This window comes from Pseudonaja textilis, chromosome 2 (assembly GCF_049901715.1).
Source record: "Pseudonaja textilis isolate UNSWEBS1 chromosome 2, rPseTex1.2, whole genome shotgun sequence".
In the NCBI taxonomy this organism is placed as follows: domain Eukaryota; kingdom Metazoa; phylum Chordata; class Lepidosauria; order Squamata; family Elapidae; genus Pseudonaja; species Pseudonaja textilis.
In genome coordinates, this window is record NC_141991.1 from 86,476,694 (window position 1) to 86,496,788 (window position 20,095).

A 20,095-nucleotide genomic window follows, 5' to 3' on the forward strand; every position below is an offset into this window, starting at 1 on the left:
ACCTGTTGGATAAATAATTGGGAACTGCAGAAACAGATGGCACCAATGTATTGATGATACTGGATTGGATACCTTAAAGTTCACTGTACAAGTTTCAACCTTTTCTATACTCAGCTGACCATTATTCCATTCCTGGTAGCATCATATTTAGAAGTTTGTAATACATGTTATATAGCTCTACCATTTAAAGGGTCCCTGGAAGGTTCAATTAATATAAAATGCAACTAGATTTATATTACTGAGATTACAATCCAAAAACAATGGAAAATATGTACTGGTTGGTAATTGTTTTCTGGGTCAATTCAAGATTTAAATCTTTAAAACCCGAATAATCTAGAGTCTGAATAAGAGTATGCTTGTTTTAGGATGAATATGTCAGTTTTAAATGTATAGCAGAACCTCTTTAAAAGGATGCAGAAAAAAATAAATTCCACAAGATGGAATCAAAACACAAGACCAAGTAGTGTTAAAATGCAATTAAACCAGACAATCGTATTGCTTATCTAATAGTCATATTTCCATTCAAAATTCCACAATGTAAGTCCTGCTTGCAAAGAAGTCCCACCCCAAGTATCCAGTAACCCTTCTTCAGAGATCAGCTGAACAAAATGTCCTGTAATGAAGGGCATCAGTTCAATTAGTGCCCTGCATTTACTTTCATCTTCACCGTCACTTCTCAAAGATGGACAGACTGCTGTTTCTCAGCTAGTCATTTCTATCATCTACTGGTAATAGAAATCTAGCACTGTATTTGAAGTGCACCCAGGGAAGGAAGTTATACACACAGCACAAAACAAAGTACGTCCTGCCTACTTTTTTATTTAGTCTTCTTGCACTTGGGTGATAATGGAGCTTACAACTTTTTCCTCTCTGCTATGAAAAAGGTGCCCAGCTTACTGCCTGCCAGTTCTACACTACTGCTTATCCATAGGGAGTAGTTTCTCAGCTGTAGCTTTTTTCTTATCACCCCTCAATTCTAATTGTGTTTTTTGTTTTTAATATTCCGGTGCGCGAAACTCGCCAATTCATATCACTAAACTGAACCACTAACACACCCCCCATCCAATATGGCCACTCCACCAAACAGGACTGAAACACACTCCAACAAATTGTCGTTTCGCTCCGCCCTCCCTGTAATCCTATTGGCTCGCTCTGTTCAAAACTCTGCCGCCATTGGACACGCCTGGCGTCGTTCTTACTGACTAGCGGCCTCTCTCAAGTTAGAATGACGCGACATGTAAACAAATCACTTTCTGGATGTTCCAAACTAATCAGAACTCCGCGGACCCACGCCAGCCCCCCCCCAAAGCTAACGAGGGGAAGAGATCTGGGCAGCCCTCCGCATCCCAGCATGGCAGTAAAAAAACAAACCATTTTTAAGCTGCAATTTTTTTTTTTAAACGGGGATAACATACCTGTAGCCCATCAATGCAGGATGGGTGGGGTTTCTTACTCTACTACAAATATTTGTATACTGCCTAGGAGGATCGCAGAGAAGAGGGGTCTGCACGAAAAGGAGGTTAATCTCAAGTACCTCATTTCCCTCCTTAGGGCTACAGCTGAACTTTGCCAACTCCTAGCGTTGCAAGGCATACAAGGATGCCTCACACGCCCCATCCAGTCACATTCAGCCTTTCAAAAATGAAGAGAAAGGCTTTCTCCTTTCCCATCAATGTCTGCTCTGTGTGAAGCACATGTTTTTTTGGGGGGAAGGGGGATCCCACCGCCAATCACTTGGGCTTTCTCCACTCGCAGGGATTACTATACAACCATGAGGGTCGAGCCAGATAACCTTGTTTCACTTTGTTTCCCGTAGATTAAATGGGAAATAAATCTGGGGTGAGCACACCGGGGCGATGAGTGCAAGCCTTCGGCTGTGAACACCATTCTCCGAACACTTGGCTCTCCCACACCATGTCGTCAGCTGAACTCAACAGTGTTTACAAATTTTTCTCATTAACAAAAAAATAAAAAAATAAAAAAAAAATCCGAGACCATATTTTTGTGCTAAGGCAGGCAAACTCTCCTGAAATGTTGAATCGAATCATACCGAATGGACCTCGCAAGACTGGAGCGTGCTCTTTATGTAATAGGTGAGTTTTCCTTCAAATGCCCAACTAGTAAAGGAAACATGCATAAGTCTGCACAAAACAGAATAGCTAGATCTCCTCCTTCTCCCCGCCCCCCCATGCCTCTCCTTCCTACAGTTATAAACGAGTTAAATCCGGGTGTTGGGGTTGTTGGTTTTTTGGAGGGGGGGGAGATTAAAATGAAAACGTTCCTTACAAAAACGAAGCATTAAATTTATTCCAAGGACTCAAATGTCCGAAAAAACGCCTAGCCTAAAGGTTCCCTCCTTCAGTTTACGTGGAAAAGCAGACGAAAAGAAACCTCCGGGCTCCTCTGCAGTCTGAGGAGAAAGGCAAGGAAGCACACGCCCCCTTCCATGTCCCTTTCCACCCACCCAGGGCGAGCGCTCGAAGAACCACGGGCATGCTCTCTGTCCGCCCTACGTGACACTCCCAGGATTGAAAAAATGGGAGGGGGGAAAACCCCCTTTTATCTTAACTTTAAACAAGCGCGGCCCCATTTGCCTAAAAACTATCCCTTCCGCCTATAGTTCTCAATGCGGTGGCCCCAGATCGCCTCTCTTCCCAAGCCACGCTGCGGAGGGACAGCACTTCCACCAAGACGACCTCGACCGCGCCGTTCTCTGCAGCCTCCATCCTTAAAATCGCCCTTCTCCCGCTTCCTCTTCCTCCCGCTGCCCCGGGCAGCAAGGACCCTCGGCGCCTCCTGCCAGAGCCGCCGCATCCTTCCGCCCGCCGAAGGGCTTCCCGGCTCATGCAAGAATCTGCTGGGACCGCCGCTCTGCCCGTCGCCGTCCCCCCACCGCCGCTGCTCTCTTCCGCCCCGACGCGGGGCCACGGAGCCCCCCAAACTTCTCTCTCTCCCTCCCTCCCTCCCCACCTCCTTCTCGGTAGGCGCTTCAACGGCTTCCCATCTCCCTTGGTGGCTCCTCACCTGGGGCCCCGACCCAGCGGGGGGGATAGAGGACGTCTCACTTCTGGTCCCAGCTTCTGCTGGGGCTATAGCTCTGACCCGGCCCCTCCATGCCGCTCTGGGGTTTGTTTTGTTTATGTCCCTTCCTGACGGATTCCCGGAAATCGCGTGACTCGCCCCCATCACGTGGCCTTTAAAAACGGGCAGGGAGGGGGGGGGAAGGGCGAGCACGGCCTAGTCGAGGCAGAAAGTAAGGCGCCGAGGGCTCCAATCAGAAAGCGCGCGACCGAGGACCAATCAGCAGCCGCAGGTGGTGGTCTCCCCTCCCATGTGACGGATCGAAGGGCGAGGGCGGGGAGTCGGGAAGGTTTCTCGCTCAGCTGACGGGGACGGCGGCGGGAATTCAACGGGGGAGGGAGGGGGAAACAGCTAGCATAGCTTCTAATTGCAAAGTAGTTGCATTGGCCGCTCCTCCGTGGGGCGAGAACCAAAGGGCCCGGTTTTAATCGATCCCAGCTGACTTCTAGTGATCTCTAAATTGTCTCCAGTCTTGCCAGACTCCTGCAGGAGGAGGAGAGTTCCAATCCTGACAACTCTTGGGTGGGATGGGGCTACCGAGGGGATCGCGCAACCTTACTTAATTCAGAATGTCACCCTGGACACCCTGGACACTAATCCTTTAAAATACAGAGACGCTGAAGCGTGCATAGTCCTGCTACTTTGCAGGTGCTTGGTGAGGGTCAGGATGACAGTCCTCAGGGCCTGCTCCTTGTGCAACTATCTTCGACTGCACAAAGTCCTGGCTGCAAGATTGAGAGTCTCTAGAATGCCTAGCCTATGGGATCTGAACTACAGAAAGCCAATTACTGCTCTGTGGTTACAAAATTGTTTAATTCTAATCTTTAAAAAATCTACAAATAGAGGCACTGTCTTCTCCAAATGATTCTCTAAATCCTATCTTAACATGGGATTGAGTCATTTGTAGTTGACTAAAGTTGTGTTGTATTCAAATACAGGGAGTCCTCAACTTAAAGGCATTTGTTTAGTGACAGTTTGAAGTTACAACAGCACTGAAAAAATGACAACTGGTCCTTATTTACAACATCTCTGCAGTCATGTGACCAAAATCTGGAGACTTGGTAGCTGGCATGTATTTACAATAGTTGCAGCATTCCAGCGTTGTGTGAGCACAATTTGTGACCTTCCCAGATGGCTTCCCATAAGCAAAGTCAACGAGGGAAGCTGGATTCACTTAATGACTGCGTAATTCATTTAACAACTATAGTGAGTCACTTGGCAACTGTAGTCACAAAATCATAAAATTGGGCGCAACTTACTTAACCAACTTTCTAGCCATGGAAATTCTGGTCCCAATTGTAGTAGTAAGTCAAGGATTACCTGTATGTGTAAATAAACATCCAGATGTCAAAATACTGGACCAAAATTTTCTTATTAGGTCTAACAGTATTCTTCAACGTAGTTTGCTCATGTTCATACACGCTAGTGCAAATATCTAGAGATGGGGGAAGTATGTACATGTATGTATTCAACCTAGGATTTGGATCACAATTGTCTTCAGAAAGCTTAGTCATTCCCTTGAAGTATTTCCACGAGCATCATATTCTTTTAAAAATGTATCCATGGTTACCATTTACACTGAATTATCTTTTGTACCTGACATAATTTATTAATATTTTCCCTTCAAATTAGATACACACATCATTAAGCTCTGACAAATCAACCATCACCAGGGTTTCTGATCTGACCTAAACAACAATTTTAGCTATTTAATGAATATATCTCTCTACAATATAAATTTCAATATAACAAATACTGGTAACCTCAACTAATTCTATAAATTCCTGACCAAATTCACTTATTTGTAACTTGGACATTATTACACCGGATTTTAGGGCACAGGTTTACGGGTTTCTGCTGTACTTCTCTACAAATCCAATGAAGTTATTCATATTTTCATATCTTATGTTATTTTAGTTAAATCTGAAAAAATAAAATTGAGACGATATTGGACATGAAATCTAGATTTTCGGAATGTGCAGATATATCTGCAAGAGGAAGGATATCATCAATGAAGGAAATGGCCTAGAAAACTGTCACTAAACCGAGAGATATTTGAATAAAACTAATAACATTCTAAAAGTTATGAATTCATAAATGTGATTCAAAATTTATGTTTCTATATATTTATGCAAAAATAACAGCCCAAGTAAAGCCAGTAAAGTAAACAGAATAGAAATTTATTCCAAGTTTGCTTGGTGAGATATAGGGTGTTGTCAATAAACCTAGCCATCGTAGGAATGATGGAACATTTTGTAACACTTGAAATTCAAGCAAAATTTTACAGAAATCAGGTACAAAATACCCTTTAGGCACTTCACGAATATTAAAAAATGTCTGAGTTAAATATTCTTCGTAATAGAACAGAGGCATTAAGGTAGACATGTATTGATTCAAAACAGAGTAAAGCCATCATTCAATCAATGGAACTTTATCATAACCTATAAAGAAAGAAAAAAACAATTTATTTCAGAAGCATTTTAATCCAAAAGTCAAGCAATTATAAGATTCCAGAGGGTGGGACTGATATAAAACTTTAATATTCAAGATATTGCAACAATTCAAATAAAGTTTTACTTTAATATGTAAAAAATATGTATTGAAACACTAGTTTTTGCTTCAATACAATAGCTAATCCTGCTAATAATGCAGCAATATATGAATATTAATTAACAGATACAAGCTGACTGTTCTTTTTTAAAAGAAGCTGTCTAAAATGAAAACTGAACCTAGTGGTAGAATATTAGTTTTGACTAATAAGGCTGAGACCCTAGCTAATCACTCTGTTGACACTCCTGTACTTCCAATCAAAGTTATTTGGCAAGCACAAATTCACCATAACAAATATGACAAAGATCATTGCTTCATCGTGTAAAGTTTCTCTTTCCAAGGCACAGTATGATCACTGACTTTATGAACTACTAAAAATTTAAATAGGAAATAAATCTACACCCCCAATCCTGAGTCATCACCCAAATTCATTCCATGTCTGATTTGAAAACACTAAAGCTTTGTCTCAAGGGGAAAAAAAGATAATTAAAAGCATAATATCTTTCCTCAGCTTGTTTCCAACAGAGCAAATGATATTTGGGGAAATTAAGAGTTCTGGAAATAAAAGGCAAAGCTTTCTAAACCGGTTATAATAGGAACCAGATTCACGGTTTTGTATAATCCTTTTCTGTAACCATATTTGTGTGGCAAACTACACCATTCCACACCCAAAACTATTTCTACTCGAATGATCAACAATATTATCCAGCTCCCAAATTCCCCACAGAAGTACTCCCTAATTTCTGGACCTGAAAAACCTTGCTCATATCCCATACAATGTATTTCAAATCCAGGTAATATGGCTGCTTTTCTATACTGTCTCGTATTTAAAAGGCAAATAAAATGAATACTGTAGTCTTGCTAATAGCAATGAATAAAAGTACTTGTGAATTAATAACATTAGAAAGGGGACTGATTTGCCTGTTTGACTTAGAATAATTAGTATACAGTACAGCACAATAACCTACATTGGGTTGCCTATTTTTTGAAGTATTCTTTGGTAACTCTGTAAGTATATAGTAAATGTCTTCTATGTCAATATGAAGTTTAGAATTCAGTTTACACAGATAATGCCAACAATAAAAAATGACTGATGCTATTAATAGTTTTCAGTAATGTAAAAGAAAATATTATTTTTCATATGAAAAGTAATAGTATTAAGGAACAATCAAAGAAAAAATTAAATGTGAAAAATTAACCATAACTAAATTCTCTAAGTGAAATCTTTTTTATTGTGACTATGAAACAGGTACAAAAGCATGTTTTGGTTTAGTCCATGAGCTGCACATAAACATCAATCTCAGTTGATATTATACAGTCACTATGTTCATATAGCACACTATCATTAGGATAATCTGCCAACAGATCTAAAGAGAAACTCTGTTGCCCAGAATACCAATTCCTCTGGTCAGTTCATTAGTCCTCTCCTTGGCCTTCTATAATTAACCTTTTATCACTGGACTATTCTCCAACCTCTTTTAATCAGTGACCAACCCCAATTCCAATTTCTAAGTCTGATGAACTGCAATCAAAATCTAGAAGCCGAGCCTGACAGCTAAGTCTTTTCCCTTACACAATAATGTTGTTAGGAAAAACAAGGTTTATGATTATATTTTTTTCAGCAAAGTGAGTTGGTTTCATCTTATGCAATAACTATCCTAACTCGGCAAGATTATTGCTTTGAGCTCCCAGTTTAGGTTCTGTCATCTCAGATATGCTGCACACATACACAAAAGTAATCACAAAACTATATAATAATAATGATGGAACAGGGAGAACACTATTCACTCCTTGAACAAAAAGAAATATATAAATATAAACAACAAGAACAAAATTGCATTTACCTAGCTCATATACTGCCATAGAAAAAGACGTAATTGTTAAGGCCACTGTTCCTTCAGATACAGGATTGTGTCACTTTTTAACTGTGGTCCAAAGAGTGGGTTCAACTGAGCCAGAATGGCAATCAACCAGCTGCAAAATAAGAGCAGATTTATTAAAGAATTGGCTAAGAAGAAATATTGACAAGGCAGAAATAGAATAAGTCTAACATCTACACAAATACTAACAGAACTATAATTTCAAAAGGAAGGGACTAAAATAATATTAGGATTTACTTAGAAGTCCAGGATATATTTCTTAGAAAATGTCCTTTTCATTTCAATTATCCTTTTGTTAATACTTTTCTTAAAAGGGATAAAATTATATAACTAAAGATGTTTCACATTCAACATCCCAATAACTTTTCCCTACCAAATTTCCAAGTTTTAGATTCTGAATTATATTTTTGTAGGCAAATGACTTCATCGCACATGCTTGGAAAAATTGCTGAAGCACAAAGAAAAGTACAAGAAAAAAGGAAACAAAAGTCTTCCCATCCTGTTCCTGAAAATAGGCAATAAGTATCTCAAGCAGCCGCAGAATGCTGAGACAAAAAGCGGAAATAAGAATGCCAGAGGAATTTGAAAAGAATACCACTGAGAAGGGCACAGTTGGCAAGGAGACTCTAAACTGCAATATTTTGTTGTAGACCTCTTTAGTTTTGTCTAATGAAATACAGTTCTGTTTTAGCATCATAGCAGTTAGATACATGACTTTTGTGTACCTATTAATCTGAACTCTAAATCATTTTGCATTTTGTTTTCTAAGTGAATGTGTTCTGCTTTGAGTGTATGTGTGTGTGTGTGTGTGTGTGTGTGTGTGTGTGTGTATATATATATATATATATATATATATATATATATATATATATATATATATATATATATATATACTTTCCTTTCTACATAGACTTTATATGTAGACTTTTTGCTGAAAATGGAAAAAATGAAGTGAGTTTGGGACTGATTACAAAGGTTTGTTTATGGAAAGTGGGAAACTATGATAGGTAATATGAGAGGGTAGAAATGGTAATTACCATGTCTATGACTGCTACAAAGATGATCAGAATTTGCTTTTTAAAATATATTTCTTTTTTGTTATTCATTTTTTTCTTTTACCCTTTTTCTAGTTTTTTCTATGTTTCTGTAGTGCTTTAAAAATATTTACAAGATCTTCCTTTAATGACATTTTTTAAAAAGAGAGAATCTGTATATATCTGTATGCCACTTTGCTACCGGTGATTTTTTTTTTGCCTTAGATACAAGAAAAAACATAAGAGAAAAGTTTCTCATACATACATTTTTATCATACATCTCTTGCAAAGAAAAAGCTAATACTCACATATTTTAATAGTGTTATGCAAAATTGCTGTTAAGAACTTTTAAAATCACAGTATTATATTACAATATACATGACCTTCCTTCTCAAAGCAGCAGTCACATTAACCAAATGAAAGTCATGGTTAAGACACAAACATTTTTCACAATGGAAAACACAGAGGAAAATGCAGCACATTTGTTTTTGAATCACTCAATTTAACAATTCAGATTTAAAAAATGGATTTTACAATCTCTTTAAACTGTAGAGAATTACTGAAACCAATGTTCAGTATACAAAACAGGTTTGTGAACACAATGGTACATCTAACTGCTATTTCTAGAATGCTTTTGAAGGAGGAGAGACAGCAAAGCAGCTTTGTAATGGGAGCTGCTATAAATGCAGAGCTTTGGCAGTCATGGAAAATTCCACACAAACCTGGATGCTTGCACCAGAAAATAAAATACCGATCAGATGGGGGAATAGAACAACAGCAACCATATACAGATACAAAATAGCTATTTTTAGATTTTGTTAATTAATTTCCCCCTTTAGTTTTAAGTACATATTAAACAACTAAACAAAAATGAGCCTAACCTTTAAAACAAAATAGAGGACCTTAAGAGACATTTAGCATTTTTCTTATTTTACTGCTAGTCAGCAGAGACTCTAGGATAGACAGTTGCATTATAGATATCTTTACCGACATTAAATTGGTAGTACCTCTAGTAGCACAATATTATATGTGGTCCTTTCTAGGTAACTCTGTAAGTATATAGTAAAAATATAGTGTATAGTAAAAAAATATAGTATATAGTAAAAAAAACCCTCATGTTTTCTTATCTTCTTACCATATAATGTGCAAATATTTACTTATGGCTGCCTAAATCAGTATTTCTATCAATTTATATTTCAAAAAAATCAACTTCAGAAGTTGTTGATAAAGAAAGTGTTTTCTACAGTGTTTTCTGTTCTTACCAATATTTATTTCCTATCATGTGCTGTTGTGCAGCATCAAAAAGCTTGGAATGCTTAGTTCATAAGCAAACACAGGGCTTTAGTTCCTAGCCATAGTTAATTATAATTCCTCATTCCTACCAACTGTGGAATGTAATCTTTGAAACTAACAGAGATTCTATGACAAAAATGTAGGAAATGTTTTCTGAAAATTGATTATTTTGAAAAAGAAAAAGCATTCCTCAGAAGCTTACTAAAGCAAATGGGACTGTGGGTGGGAGACTGAATAAATGTAAACAGACTCTTTTTGTTGTCCTGACTAGTGGGTTTTCACAAAGTGGTCTAGTATTACTCAAGACTTCTGGAAAAGCATACTAATAAAAATACACATACACACACACACACACACATATATATATATATACACTGCACAGTACACACCTATTGTCATGAATTCCCCAATGAAATAACATGGCTAATACACAACTTTCTATGTTATTCAGGCAAAGTTACTCAGTTTCTAAATTACCCTGGATTGTTTTACAGCCCTTTTAGGCAACAGTTAGTTTAATGAGTGAAACAACCACTAGATAGAACAAACAGGCAGAATACTGGCAAAACACATCCATGAACACCAACTAGTAGACTGAAGGTATGATGAAAACTGTTTAATTTCACAACATAGGGGCAGAGTTAACCATAGTTTCAACTGGGAAACTGATCATCCCTAGACCAAGCCAAGTTCAAAGACGCTATGGAATTACTTGCACTCTGGCAAATTAGTCATCAATAGCCACATAGACATGAAGAATATCTATATACTGTGCAAAGGAGATAATCAATAAGCTAAAAAGGGAGCAACCCCCCCCCCCTGCAAACACCTCTCTACCAACAATCAGCACTCAGATAAGCATAGATCAACTTCAAGATTGATATCAGACCACCTACAATCTAATAAACAATACTCCAATCAATACTCCAAGCAAGTCTGCCCAACCAAAGAAACTCTAAAACCATCCCAACACTGACAGGGGAGCCACTAGAATATAAACTGAGAGCAAATCCCACTCCTTACTAACACTGAAGATGTTACCTAGTTTGGATAATGAAATGTCTGCAAGAAAACAAGCAAGCTCAGAGAGCACCAAGGACCCTTCAAGAATTGGTTTAAATTCTTCTCAATATGGAAGATATAATAACTTGAAAAACAGTCACTGGACACAAGAAAAACTGATTCACGCACCAAACAGAGCAATTCCAGACAATGTCAGTACTGTCTTTTGCAGATTTCATGTGGGTTCACTTCAGTATATTCCAATAGACTTTTATTGTCCAAGGGTATGAAGAGGAAGAACTCCTTGTGCCAGTTATGCCATGTTAAGGCTTTGTTTCCATGAACACGATAAAACAGTTTTATCAGTCTCAAAAATATGTTGCTGGAATATTGTATATAAACTAAAAGCAAGAATTCGTTACTAACATCTGATTGTTATTTTAATGTAAAATATAGGACCTAAAGACAAGTATCAAGAGATAAAGCTGAACCCTTGGTAGCAAGGTAGCTGTTCAACATTTCACTCACCCATCAATTGAAATAATTAGTTATAGCTGGAACAATAGAAGACCCCATTAGTACAGCAACAGTGACATTCAGGGCTGCTGTTTGAATACTGAATTTTTCATTGGAAGCACAAAAATTAGAATTATTAAGAAAAGTCATGTATTCATTATGAACTATAGTCAGCATGCAGGAATATTGGGAAAAGGGAAATCTGCTACAACCATCTTCTAATGCTAGAAAACAACTAGACAACTGGATAGAAAGTGAGCGTAACTATGCAGCTGACAAGCTGGCAGGAAATGCAGTTAGAAAGACATAAAATTATTGTGTGACCATTATATTTCAACCCTTAAGCAGCTCTTCAATTAAAGCTTTATATTAAGATATTATTTTTACTTGTTTTAATAATAATTGAATAACCATACAATATTTAAACTGAGTATCTCATCCCTACTATTACTTGCCAGGGAGAACTTCCACTCACACTTGTGCTGCAATTCTTCAATTCACACAATTTAAATAAACACATATTGACTAAGATGTTGTTTATGTAAGGTGGTTAAATGTAACATGGTTGTTCAGAAGTATCAGGAAAATTAAAAGAAAAGAATGTGATTTATAAATAGGCAATGATAATGACTATCCTTTTATTCCCTGAAAGATAACTTTAAAGAAGAGATTGGACTGTCACTTGTCAGAAATGGTGTAGAGTCTCCCGCTTGGGTGGGGGGGTTGGACTAGATGACCTACAAGGTCCCTTCCAACTCTGATTATCTGTATCTGTATAAAAATGCTAATTAAAAAGTTCTTGAAGCTACTGTATATTAGTAATTATTATCAAGTGATAGAATTACATACAATATCTCCATAGCACTAAAAATTAGGTTTCCAGTCACACAAACAGTTGTGATCCTGTTCTATACTCTAAGACAGTATTTGGTTTCCCTTACGCCAGTCTTCCCAGTGTGGTGGCTTCTAGATCTGGTGTCTGAGAATTTGGGGAGTTGTACTCGAAATCACATCTGGAAGATTTCAGGTTGGGCAAGGATGTTCTCTATTGTAAATGAGCAATCATTACTTTGCAGACATTCATGACCATATTTCAAAGCCAGGGAGTACCACAGCCTTCTCTGCTTTCATAAACTTTCATTATATTTGTGTGAATGAACGGTACCCATCATAAATATACCATATTAAATGGTATTTGTTTAATAAAGATATATCTACTTCAAATGTCACATCTGCTTCCAATTCAACCTGACTCCAGTGTCTGCATGAGCAAATACAGCAGGCACTGCTTTCCTCTGATAAAAATGTTGGTCTCCCCAAGCTAGCCAAGCTTTGGTTTTCTTGGTTGCTTCCCAAGTATTAAGTCCAATACTGCTTAGTATTTTGGGGATCAGCAAAGATAAGCTAGTGCTCCCATCTGTTATGACGACTTCTATTTCTAAAACGATTTATATTTTCCATAAAGTATAAAATTAATGGGTAGAACACATGAAATGGAGAAAAGCTGGTGATGTGGTAGAAAAGAGAAGAGCTTTAATCTGAAAAGCCTCAGCATGTTTTCCATCAATATAACTTCTTTTTTTCACTATTAAAGTCTTAGTTCTATTTGTTAATTGTCATTAACAGTTGTTTCTACTTGTTTATACAAATATTTGTTGTGGTTGGCTGCCTAGAGTCTCATTTGTGATATGGGTAGCTATATACATTTGCTAAATAAATACAATAAATAAATTACTATCTTGGGCAAGTAACTCATGCTACAGAATCACTATGTGATATGGTATTGTTTTGTAGATCTTGAAATTTCTCAACGGATAACATAATTACTATATGCTGAAAAATTGTGCTTGAAGTCCTTGGCACTGAGATGTTTTAGGGGAAAGATCATACATAGTTGAATATAGAAGGTTCCATTCATAGCATTTTTAAGTTTTATTTTAAATAAATTCAATTTGTTGCTTGCCAATATCAATAATAATATCAGTTGGCTATAACAATAGTCTGAGTATGTATAGATGGCTGCAGGGGGTGGGTAACTAACAAAAATGTCTTGTGATTATACAACACACACTCTGTGGTATATGTATTTGAATGCAATATTGGAATCAAAGCATGAATAGTGAGAGAGTTGTGCCATGATGCATGTTTCATCATTTTGCTCTCACTGTAATTTAAAACAGATGCTTGTGCTCAGTATAATATACAGGCAGTTTTTTGCATTCAAGGACCTACTGTGTTTTCCCAAAAATAAGACCCTGTCTTTTTTTTTTTTTGGCCATCAAAAAAGGCACCAGGTCTTATTTTCAGGGGACGTCATCCACTGATTAATCTCACTTGTGCGCATCGCCCCTGGTCTCCTTTTCACAGTCAGAGGCCTTCAGGAACTTTTTCTGTAGCCCACAGGGCTTTCCTGAAGGCCTCTGCAGCTGATAACAGAGCTCTGGATCGATCCAGATATCAGCTACAAAGGCTTCAGGAAAACCTTGCCAGCCTTGCAGGATACAGAAGAAATGGGCCGGCAAGGCAGGTGTTGGGGTGTGCGAGGCCTGGCTAAACTGTCTCAAGGTAAGTAGCAGGGCAGCTCCACCACCACCCATCCGCACCTGAGTTTAATTTTTACCCATGCACTCTGGAGTGGGTGGGATCTTAATTAGGGCTTTTGGGGGGAGGTAGGGCTTATATTGGGAGCATGTGCAAAAATCAAGCTAGGACTTACTTTCAGGGTAGGTCGTATTTTCAGGGTAACAGGGAACTTGGTTCACCACTTACCGGTACTACAGTCAAGTTCAAATAACACTCCTGGCTCCAGATATTTTTGATGGGTAACTGAATACTCTGACATATTGGGCATTGCCATTGTTACAGATAAGTACAATTTTGGGTTAATTAAATGGAGGTGAGTTAATGGTCATTTCCCCCTCATACATACTGGCATTCTACCAGGTTAAGAACGCAACAGCCCCTTCCTTCTGGTCTATTGCAATGGATAAGCTACTGGATAAATTCACTTGCAAGCAAGAAGCAAGAGGTTGACAATCACAGGGATCTCATACTCACTAGCTCAACTAGTAGGTGCTGAAGGGAAGAGGGGAAATATATTAGCTTTGGTGTGCCTACCGAGGTAGGTGGGTGTAAGCTATGCTGAATTCACACATATCTTCTGAAACTTATATTTCCAATCATGTTTCCAAGTTTATTAACTCCTTATTTATTACCAGCACAGTCTCTCAACACTGTGAAATGTTCTTTACAAAGTACTTTATGGATGGCTGTACACAAAATATTTAAAATATTATCTGATAGATTGGTAGACAAGAACTAAGGATAATATAACTTCCTTCTTTTGCTAGTAGGCTAGCCTAAAAGATAAAAATGTATAAAATGGCCAATATACTATAGGTGTGTGTTGTGTGAATATGTATATATGTATATGTATGTGTATGTATGTATGTAGGTAGGGCTGGAAATCTCCTAACTACTTCAAAGATGGTGGGCAATGATCCTTCATACATAAATCTACAATTGTTAAGAGACAATGACAAGGACTTTCATTCAGTGCAACATTAAAACAGAGAAATCACGATGCAGAGCATTTTTAAAAGTCACTGGGGTCATAGCTTCATATTTATGAGTCTTTGAGTTTGTTGAACCATAAATAAGTACAGCATGTGTCCAAAAAACAAGTTATGTAGAACTTCTATCTCCTAGGCTACTTCAAGCTACAGTAAGTTAAATCTTGTTTAGGAATACACAATGTGACTCATAGTTTATAAAGGCAAGATGAAGGCCAATGCTTAGAGAAAACATGTTATACACAATAATATTTCAGGTCATTTGCTTGTTTTCTGCTTCATTATCACACTACTCAAAAATATTATTTCTGCAACTATTCTGAGAATTTAAAGAATAGCAAAAGATATAGCTTATTAAAATGCACATTGTTGCAAAGTATTTAACACCATAGAACAAAAAAGCTCTTAGTCTTCATTCCTACTGCAGAATCCAGATACAGAATCCTACTAAAATAACTTAATAAAAATAAGTAGAAACAACAGGTAAAATTAAACGATGAACAAGTTGCATTAATACATATGTATTTGCCAACAAAATTATGCTGTCTTTTTATGGCTAAAACACTGAATGACAAAAAATACATGTCTGAATACTTACAGATCAATACTATATGTCATGTACACATTTTCTTGTATTATCCACTAGGATGCAAGTCTTCCCATTCCACAATCAAGACACTAAACTCAAAATATGTTGTAGTTACAGCACAGATTTTACTACATATGGAATGAAACATTAATACTTACAATAGGTAGCAGCACACAGCAGTTATCACCAGCATTGTATTAATAACACTGTGGAAAGAAGAAATATGACTAATAAAATGGAAGTCGTATTTATAAACTGGCATTAGAAAAAAGAGGAGGAAATATTTCTCTAATTTTAGTGCACACAGGGTAAACATACTAACATAACCATTAATTTCTCAAAGTGTTCCTAAATGTTAAAATATGTAGGGTACTGTAGATTCAATTAGGTTATTATAGGATACGTCAGTGCCATATTCGTAGTTCAGAGTAAACAAGGCCATGTTTACAGTAAATTTATGGTAAGGGTGAATCATTAGAATACAGCCAACTTGTATGAAATGTAAAATGAACGTGTAAAGGTCTTCTTTCCAAACTCTCTAATCCAAATCATTGGGAAAGAATGGAAAATCTATTCCAACAGTAGTTTTCATTCTGTTGTCAAGAACTTTTACACCCACAACTCAATCTTTCAGCCATTACCATGTTTTCAAAAAATGAAATGCCGCCCTTCCAAATTTGGGATTTATTTCTTTTCTGCATCTCCTCCTTTTTCTTATTAAAAGAAAAATCTTTCGTATATGCATAGCTGCGATGAGAACCCAAAGGCATCCATAGTCTATGGCCCATAAGTTCTCAGCATCTATAGTAGATATATTTATCAGAGTTAGTTGTCTAACGTTTCCAACTGAACCAAAATAAGTTATCCAAAGTAATAAAATACTGTCCATTTGTATAAGCCAAATAATTTATATATACATTTTTAAAACATGCAATATTTAGACATTATCATATATAATCCAGTGTCTACAGATGTCTTCGAGTCACCATTGATTCCTGGCAATTGTATGGCTAAGTCCTTGCAGTTTGACAATATTTCATAAGTGTCTTGTCATTGCCTTTCCTAGGGCTGAGAGTGACTAGCCCAAGGCCGCCCAGCTGGTTTTGTGATTAAGGTGGGACTAGAATTTATAGTCTCCCGGTTTCTAGTCTGATGTTTTATCCATTGCACCAAAGTGGTTTTGGCTGTTGTTCCAGTAGTGTTAGTAAATCAGAGGGAAAAAAAGTCAATGCTCCAATTACATTAAAAAAAAGACTGCTTGCAAACCCTAATGAATAAGACTTTGTCCAGAATAGAGCGCATCAAAATATGTCCTGAGAACCACCATTCATTTGGTCATTCTTTTTCTAGACTCATGAAGCTTTATGCAAATATTATTCAACATCTGGCACTTTGACATAAAAACATTTTTCTAAATAGAAGACATTGTAAAATCAGTATTTTCATTACAGGCCATCAATTATTTATGCAATTTTAATCGAAAGCTATTGTTGCCACAGAGATCAGAGCTAATTATCTCATTGCTATTTGTGGGTTTTAACACAAGGAATTTAGTACCCTATATAAAGAGCACCATGGCAATGGTAAGAACAATGTTTTTAGGAAAAAAAGTTTCAGTTCAAATTATACTTCCTATGAGGGAATAAAAATGAATGTTGCTGATTTCCATAAGTAAAAGGCCAGGGAATCACTAGTACGGCTTGTTATGCTTGCTTTTCTTTAAAAAAAGATATTTATCTTAATATTTCTGCCAAGCATCTACAGAGTCTCACACTGAGTTAGGTTACAGTTAAGAGATGAACAGATGACAGTTGATTCAGTTAGAGAATTTAATTTCTATTCAGGACAAAAAGAAAATACTGTATACTGAACTAATTATTTTAATCTCTTAACTATGATTATTGTTTTCCAGTGAATTTTATGAAGGCCAGGGCATTGATAGAGTTAAGGCCATTTTGGAAGCTTATATATTTTCTGTGCCAAAAAGGGAATCATATAAAGAATGGTTCCTGGAATTGTGTATCTCTAGTTTAATGAAAAAGAGGACTAGGTGTGACATGACAGCAGTGTTCCGCTATCTCGGGGTTGCCACAAAGAAGAGGGAGTCAAGCTATTCTCCAAAGCATCTGAAGGCAAGACAAGAAGCAATGGATGGAAACTAACCAAGGAAAGGAACAACCTAGAACTAAGGAGAAATTTCCTAACAGAACAATTAATCAGCGGAATGACTTCTCACCAGAAGTTGTGAATGCTCCAACACTGCAATTCTTCAAGAAGAAATTGGATAAATATTTGTCTGAAATCGTATATGGGTTCCTTCCTGAGTACAGGGTTGGACTAGAATATCTCCAAGGTCCCTTCCAACTGTTAATCTGTTATACTTTTATTTTCTTAAATTGTGTTATTTATTATTAATAAAATCTAGTCACATACAGAACTGATGTTTATTAAAAGTGATCAGTCACAACATACCTATCTATGTAATGAAGGTCTGTTGTATGTGGCAACTTAGCATACAAAGACTCCTGTTCTACAAATTCATGGAAATAAAAACCCACTTAAGAACAATGTAACTCTAACCCTAACCCAATGCAACACCTGAATAATTAAATAATCCTAAGACTTTAGCGTACCCCACAGACCAGCTCAGATATTCCTTGGAGAAGGCAAATCAGAACATTTACTCATCCCTTGCTCAAACATCAATTGGAAAAGTACAATACATCGGGTGGCCTTCAAAAACTGCAACTAGGTTAGTAGAAGTATGCAACTCTATATTGTTTTATCTACAGTATATTTCTGAATCAAAGTTATTGCAGAAGCCCCAAGTAACTTTGGGTCAGAATACCTCAGGACCTTCTTTGACAACTGACAAGACATCTTGCTCCAAATTTCTAATTGTAGAAATACTACTAGTCGTCTTATCCAAGTCAGCCTAATTTTGAGCTTTCCTTTTTCAGAAGCCCGCCTTCTAGTGGCAAAAATAGCTTCCTAATTCGCACATTATTTTTATTTTGCTCTACTGTGAATTGTGCTCTTTTTCTCTGCTTTAATTGTAGGGAGCAGCAATCTCCTACCTTCAAGATCCTTTGAACTACAACCTCTCCTGGTACTACTACTATTACTACCAACCACCACCATCTCCTCCTCCTGGGCAGGGATTATGAGAATTGGAGTTCAAATCATCCAGGGAGCACTCAGTTTCCTTTTTTGGTTGTTGTTCCATTCCTTCCATCCACCTCCACTTAGCAATTTAAAAAAATAAAATAAAAAGCGCTTTACAGCTTTAAAACAAGCAAAAAAACGAAAAGCGATCATCCCGTTTTGACTTAATATCAGTGCTCTCAAAGGAAAACGAAGAATTCACAACACTAATAAAAGGGGAAGTTTCGTATTCAACGATTAGCGTTACAGAAGTTGGCGATGTAAATGACAGAACGAACCGGAACATTTGTCTCATGCCCCTTTGGAGTCGGAACAGGAACTTAAAGAGCAGTCCGAAAATATATATATATATATAAACCATCACAAGACGCTGACAGGGCTCTGCTCCTTACAGCCAGCCTCGCAGGAGGCGATGTTGCGAGGAAGGGCCTCGTCACATACAGGATCCCCCCACCTCCCCCCACAAGCCCTACTGGTTCAGCCGGGAGAACGGGGTGCCCTCGGGGGTGTTATCATGATTAAGAGGCAAACCACAAACACTCACCCGGGACCTGCCGTCAACATTGGGGGAAAGCGGGGAGGGGAGGGAAGGGGGGGGTAGAGAAAAGGAAACGGAGCTGCGTTGCACTGGTTCTCCGAGCAAGAGGAAGCCCCGGTCGTTTCTTGGCCCCCCGGGATGGTACCGGAGCCGTGACAAGCGTTCTCCGGGCAGGCAACCAGGCCAAAGAGGGGGAAGGGAAGCCAGGGTCTTCGCCTCGCCCCCACCTCCACGGCGCGCCCCGACGTCCTCCTTTTTTCCCCCCCGTTACTTACCCCCGGTTAGGGCCCTTAGGGACCAACCACGGCAAAACTCCCCCGATCACCCCCCAGAAAACGCTCATGACGATGATGGGCACGAGTAGGCCGCCGTACGCCATAGCTGCCTCTTTCCACCGACTCCGGCTCTAGCCAAAGCTACGGCCCATCGACACCCCGTTTCGATAGCCACGCCCGCCTCGGCGTCCTGGCCAATCGGAGGAGCCCTAGGTCGGGTCTGCGGAAGGCGTCTTTTCGCGCCTCCTTAGGCAGGAGGGGGGGCGAGGAGCTTTCTCGTTGAGAGCGCAGCTCTCTAGTCTGTATAATACGCTACGCTTGTTGCGTAGTGACCTCCTTACAAGCCAAACGCGGGATGCTTTCTTTGAACCGCCCCGGTGGCTTGTAACTCGCCACCTTGCTTTGTGGTTCACCTCACTCTCACAGCCTCCCGTAGCGTGATCATGGTTATATCGTTTGTAGCTACTCAGTCATCTCAAGGTTTAACACATTTCACAGCGAAATACAGTTGCAAATGAAGATTGCTTTCCTTCCCTCATATGAGTTGAAAATAAAACTTGCTTTATTTAAGGCTGCCCCATTTTCCTTTCCTCCTTAGGA

At 38.3% G+C, this 20,095-nt stretch overlaps 2 protein-coding genes across 2 annotated transcripts in view; both read right to left on the reverse strand.

Annotated features, from left to right (window-relative positions):
* CREBRF (CREB3 regulatory factor) overlaps positions 1-3,186 on the reverse strand; it is a 22,912-nt gene extending 19,726 nt beyond the window's left edge. Inside the window, exon 1 of the mRNA XM_026696386.2 lies at positions 3,025-3,186. Within this exon, the coding sequence (XP_026552171.2) occupies positions 3,025-3,186 (162 nt within the window). The remainder of the gene's footprint in view (positions 1-3,024) is intronic.
* Positions 3,187-5,240: 2,054 nt separating this feature from the next.
* On the reverse strand, positions 5,241-19,825 carry ATP6V0E1 (ATPase H+ transporting V0 subunit e1). Its single transcript, XM_026696384.2, has 4 exons — positions 19,496-19,825; positions 15,676-15,723; positions 7,476-7,605; positions 5,241-5,522 (listed from the first exon to the last, which is right to left on the reverse strand). The coding sequence occupies exons 1-3, from the start codon at positions 19,597-19,599 to the stop codon at positions 7,512-7,514; spliced, it is 246 nt and encodes an 81-aa protein (XP_026552169.1). The 5' UTR covers positions 19,600-19,825; the 3' UTR covers positions 5,241-5,522; positions 7,476-7,511.
* Between the last annotated feature and the right edge of the window lie 270 nt (positions 19,826-20,095).

Coding starts and splice junctions, on each gene's coding strand:
- ATP6V0E1 (XM_026696384.2), bottom strand. CDS start 19,599: ATGGCGTACGGCGGCCTACTCGTGCCCATCATCGTCATGAGCGTTTTC. Junction 15,724..19,495: donor CCTAAGGGCCCTAACCGGGG/GTAAGTAACGGG, acceptor TTCTTTCCACAG/TGTTATTAATACAATGCTGG. Junction 7,606..15,675: donor GCTGTGTGCTGCTACCTATT/GTAAGTATTAAT, acceptor CTTATTTTGCAG/CTGGTTGATTGCCATTCTGG.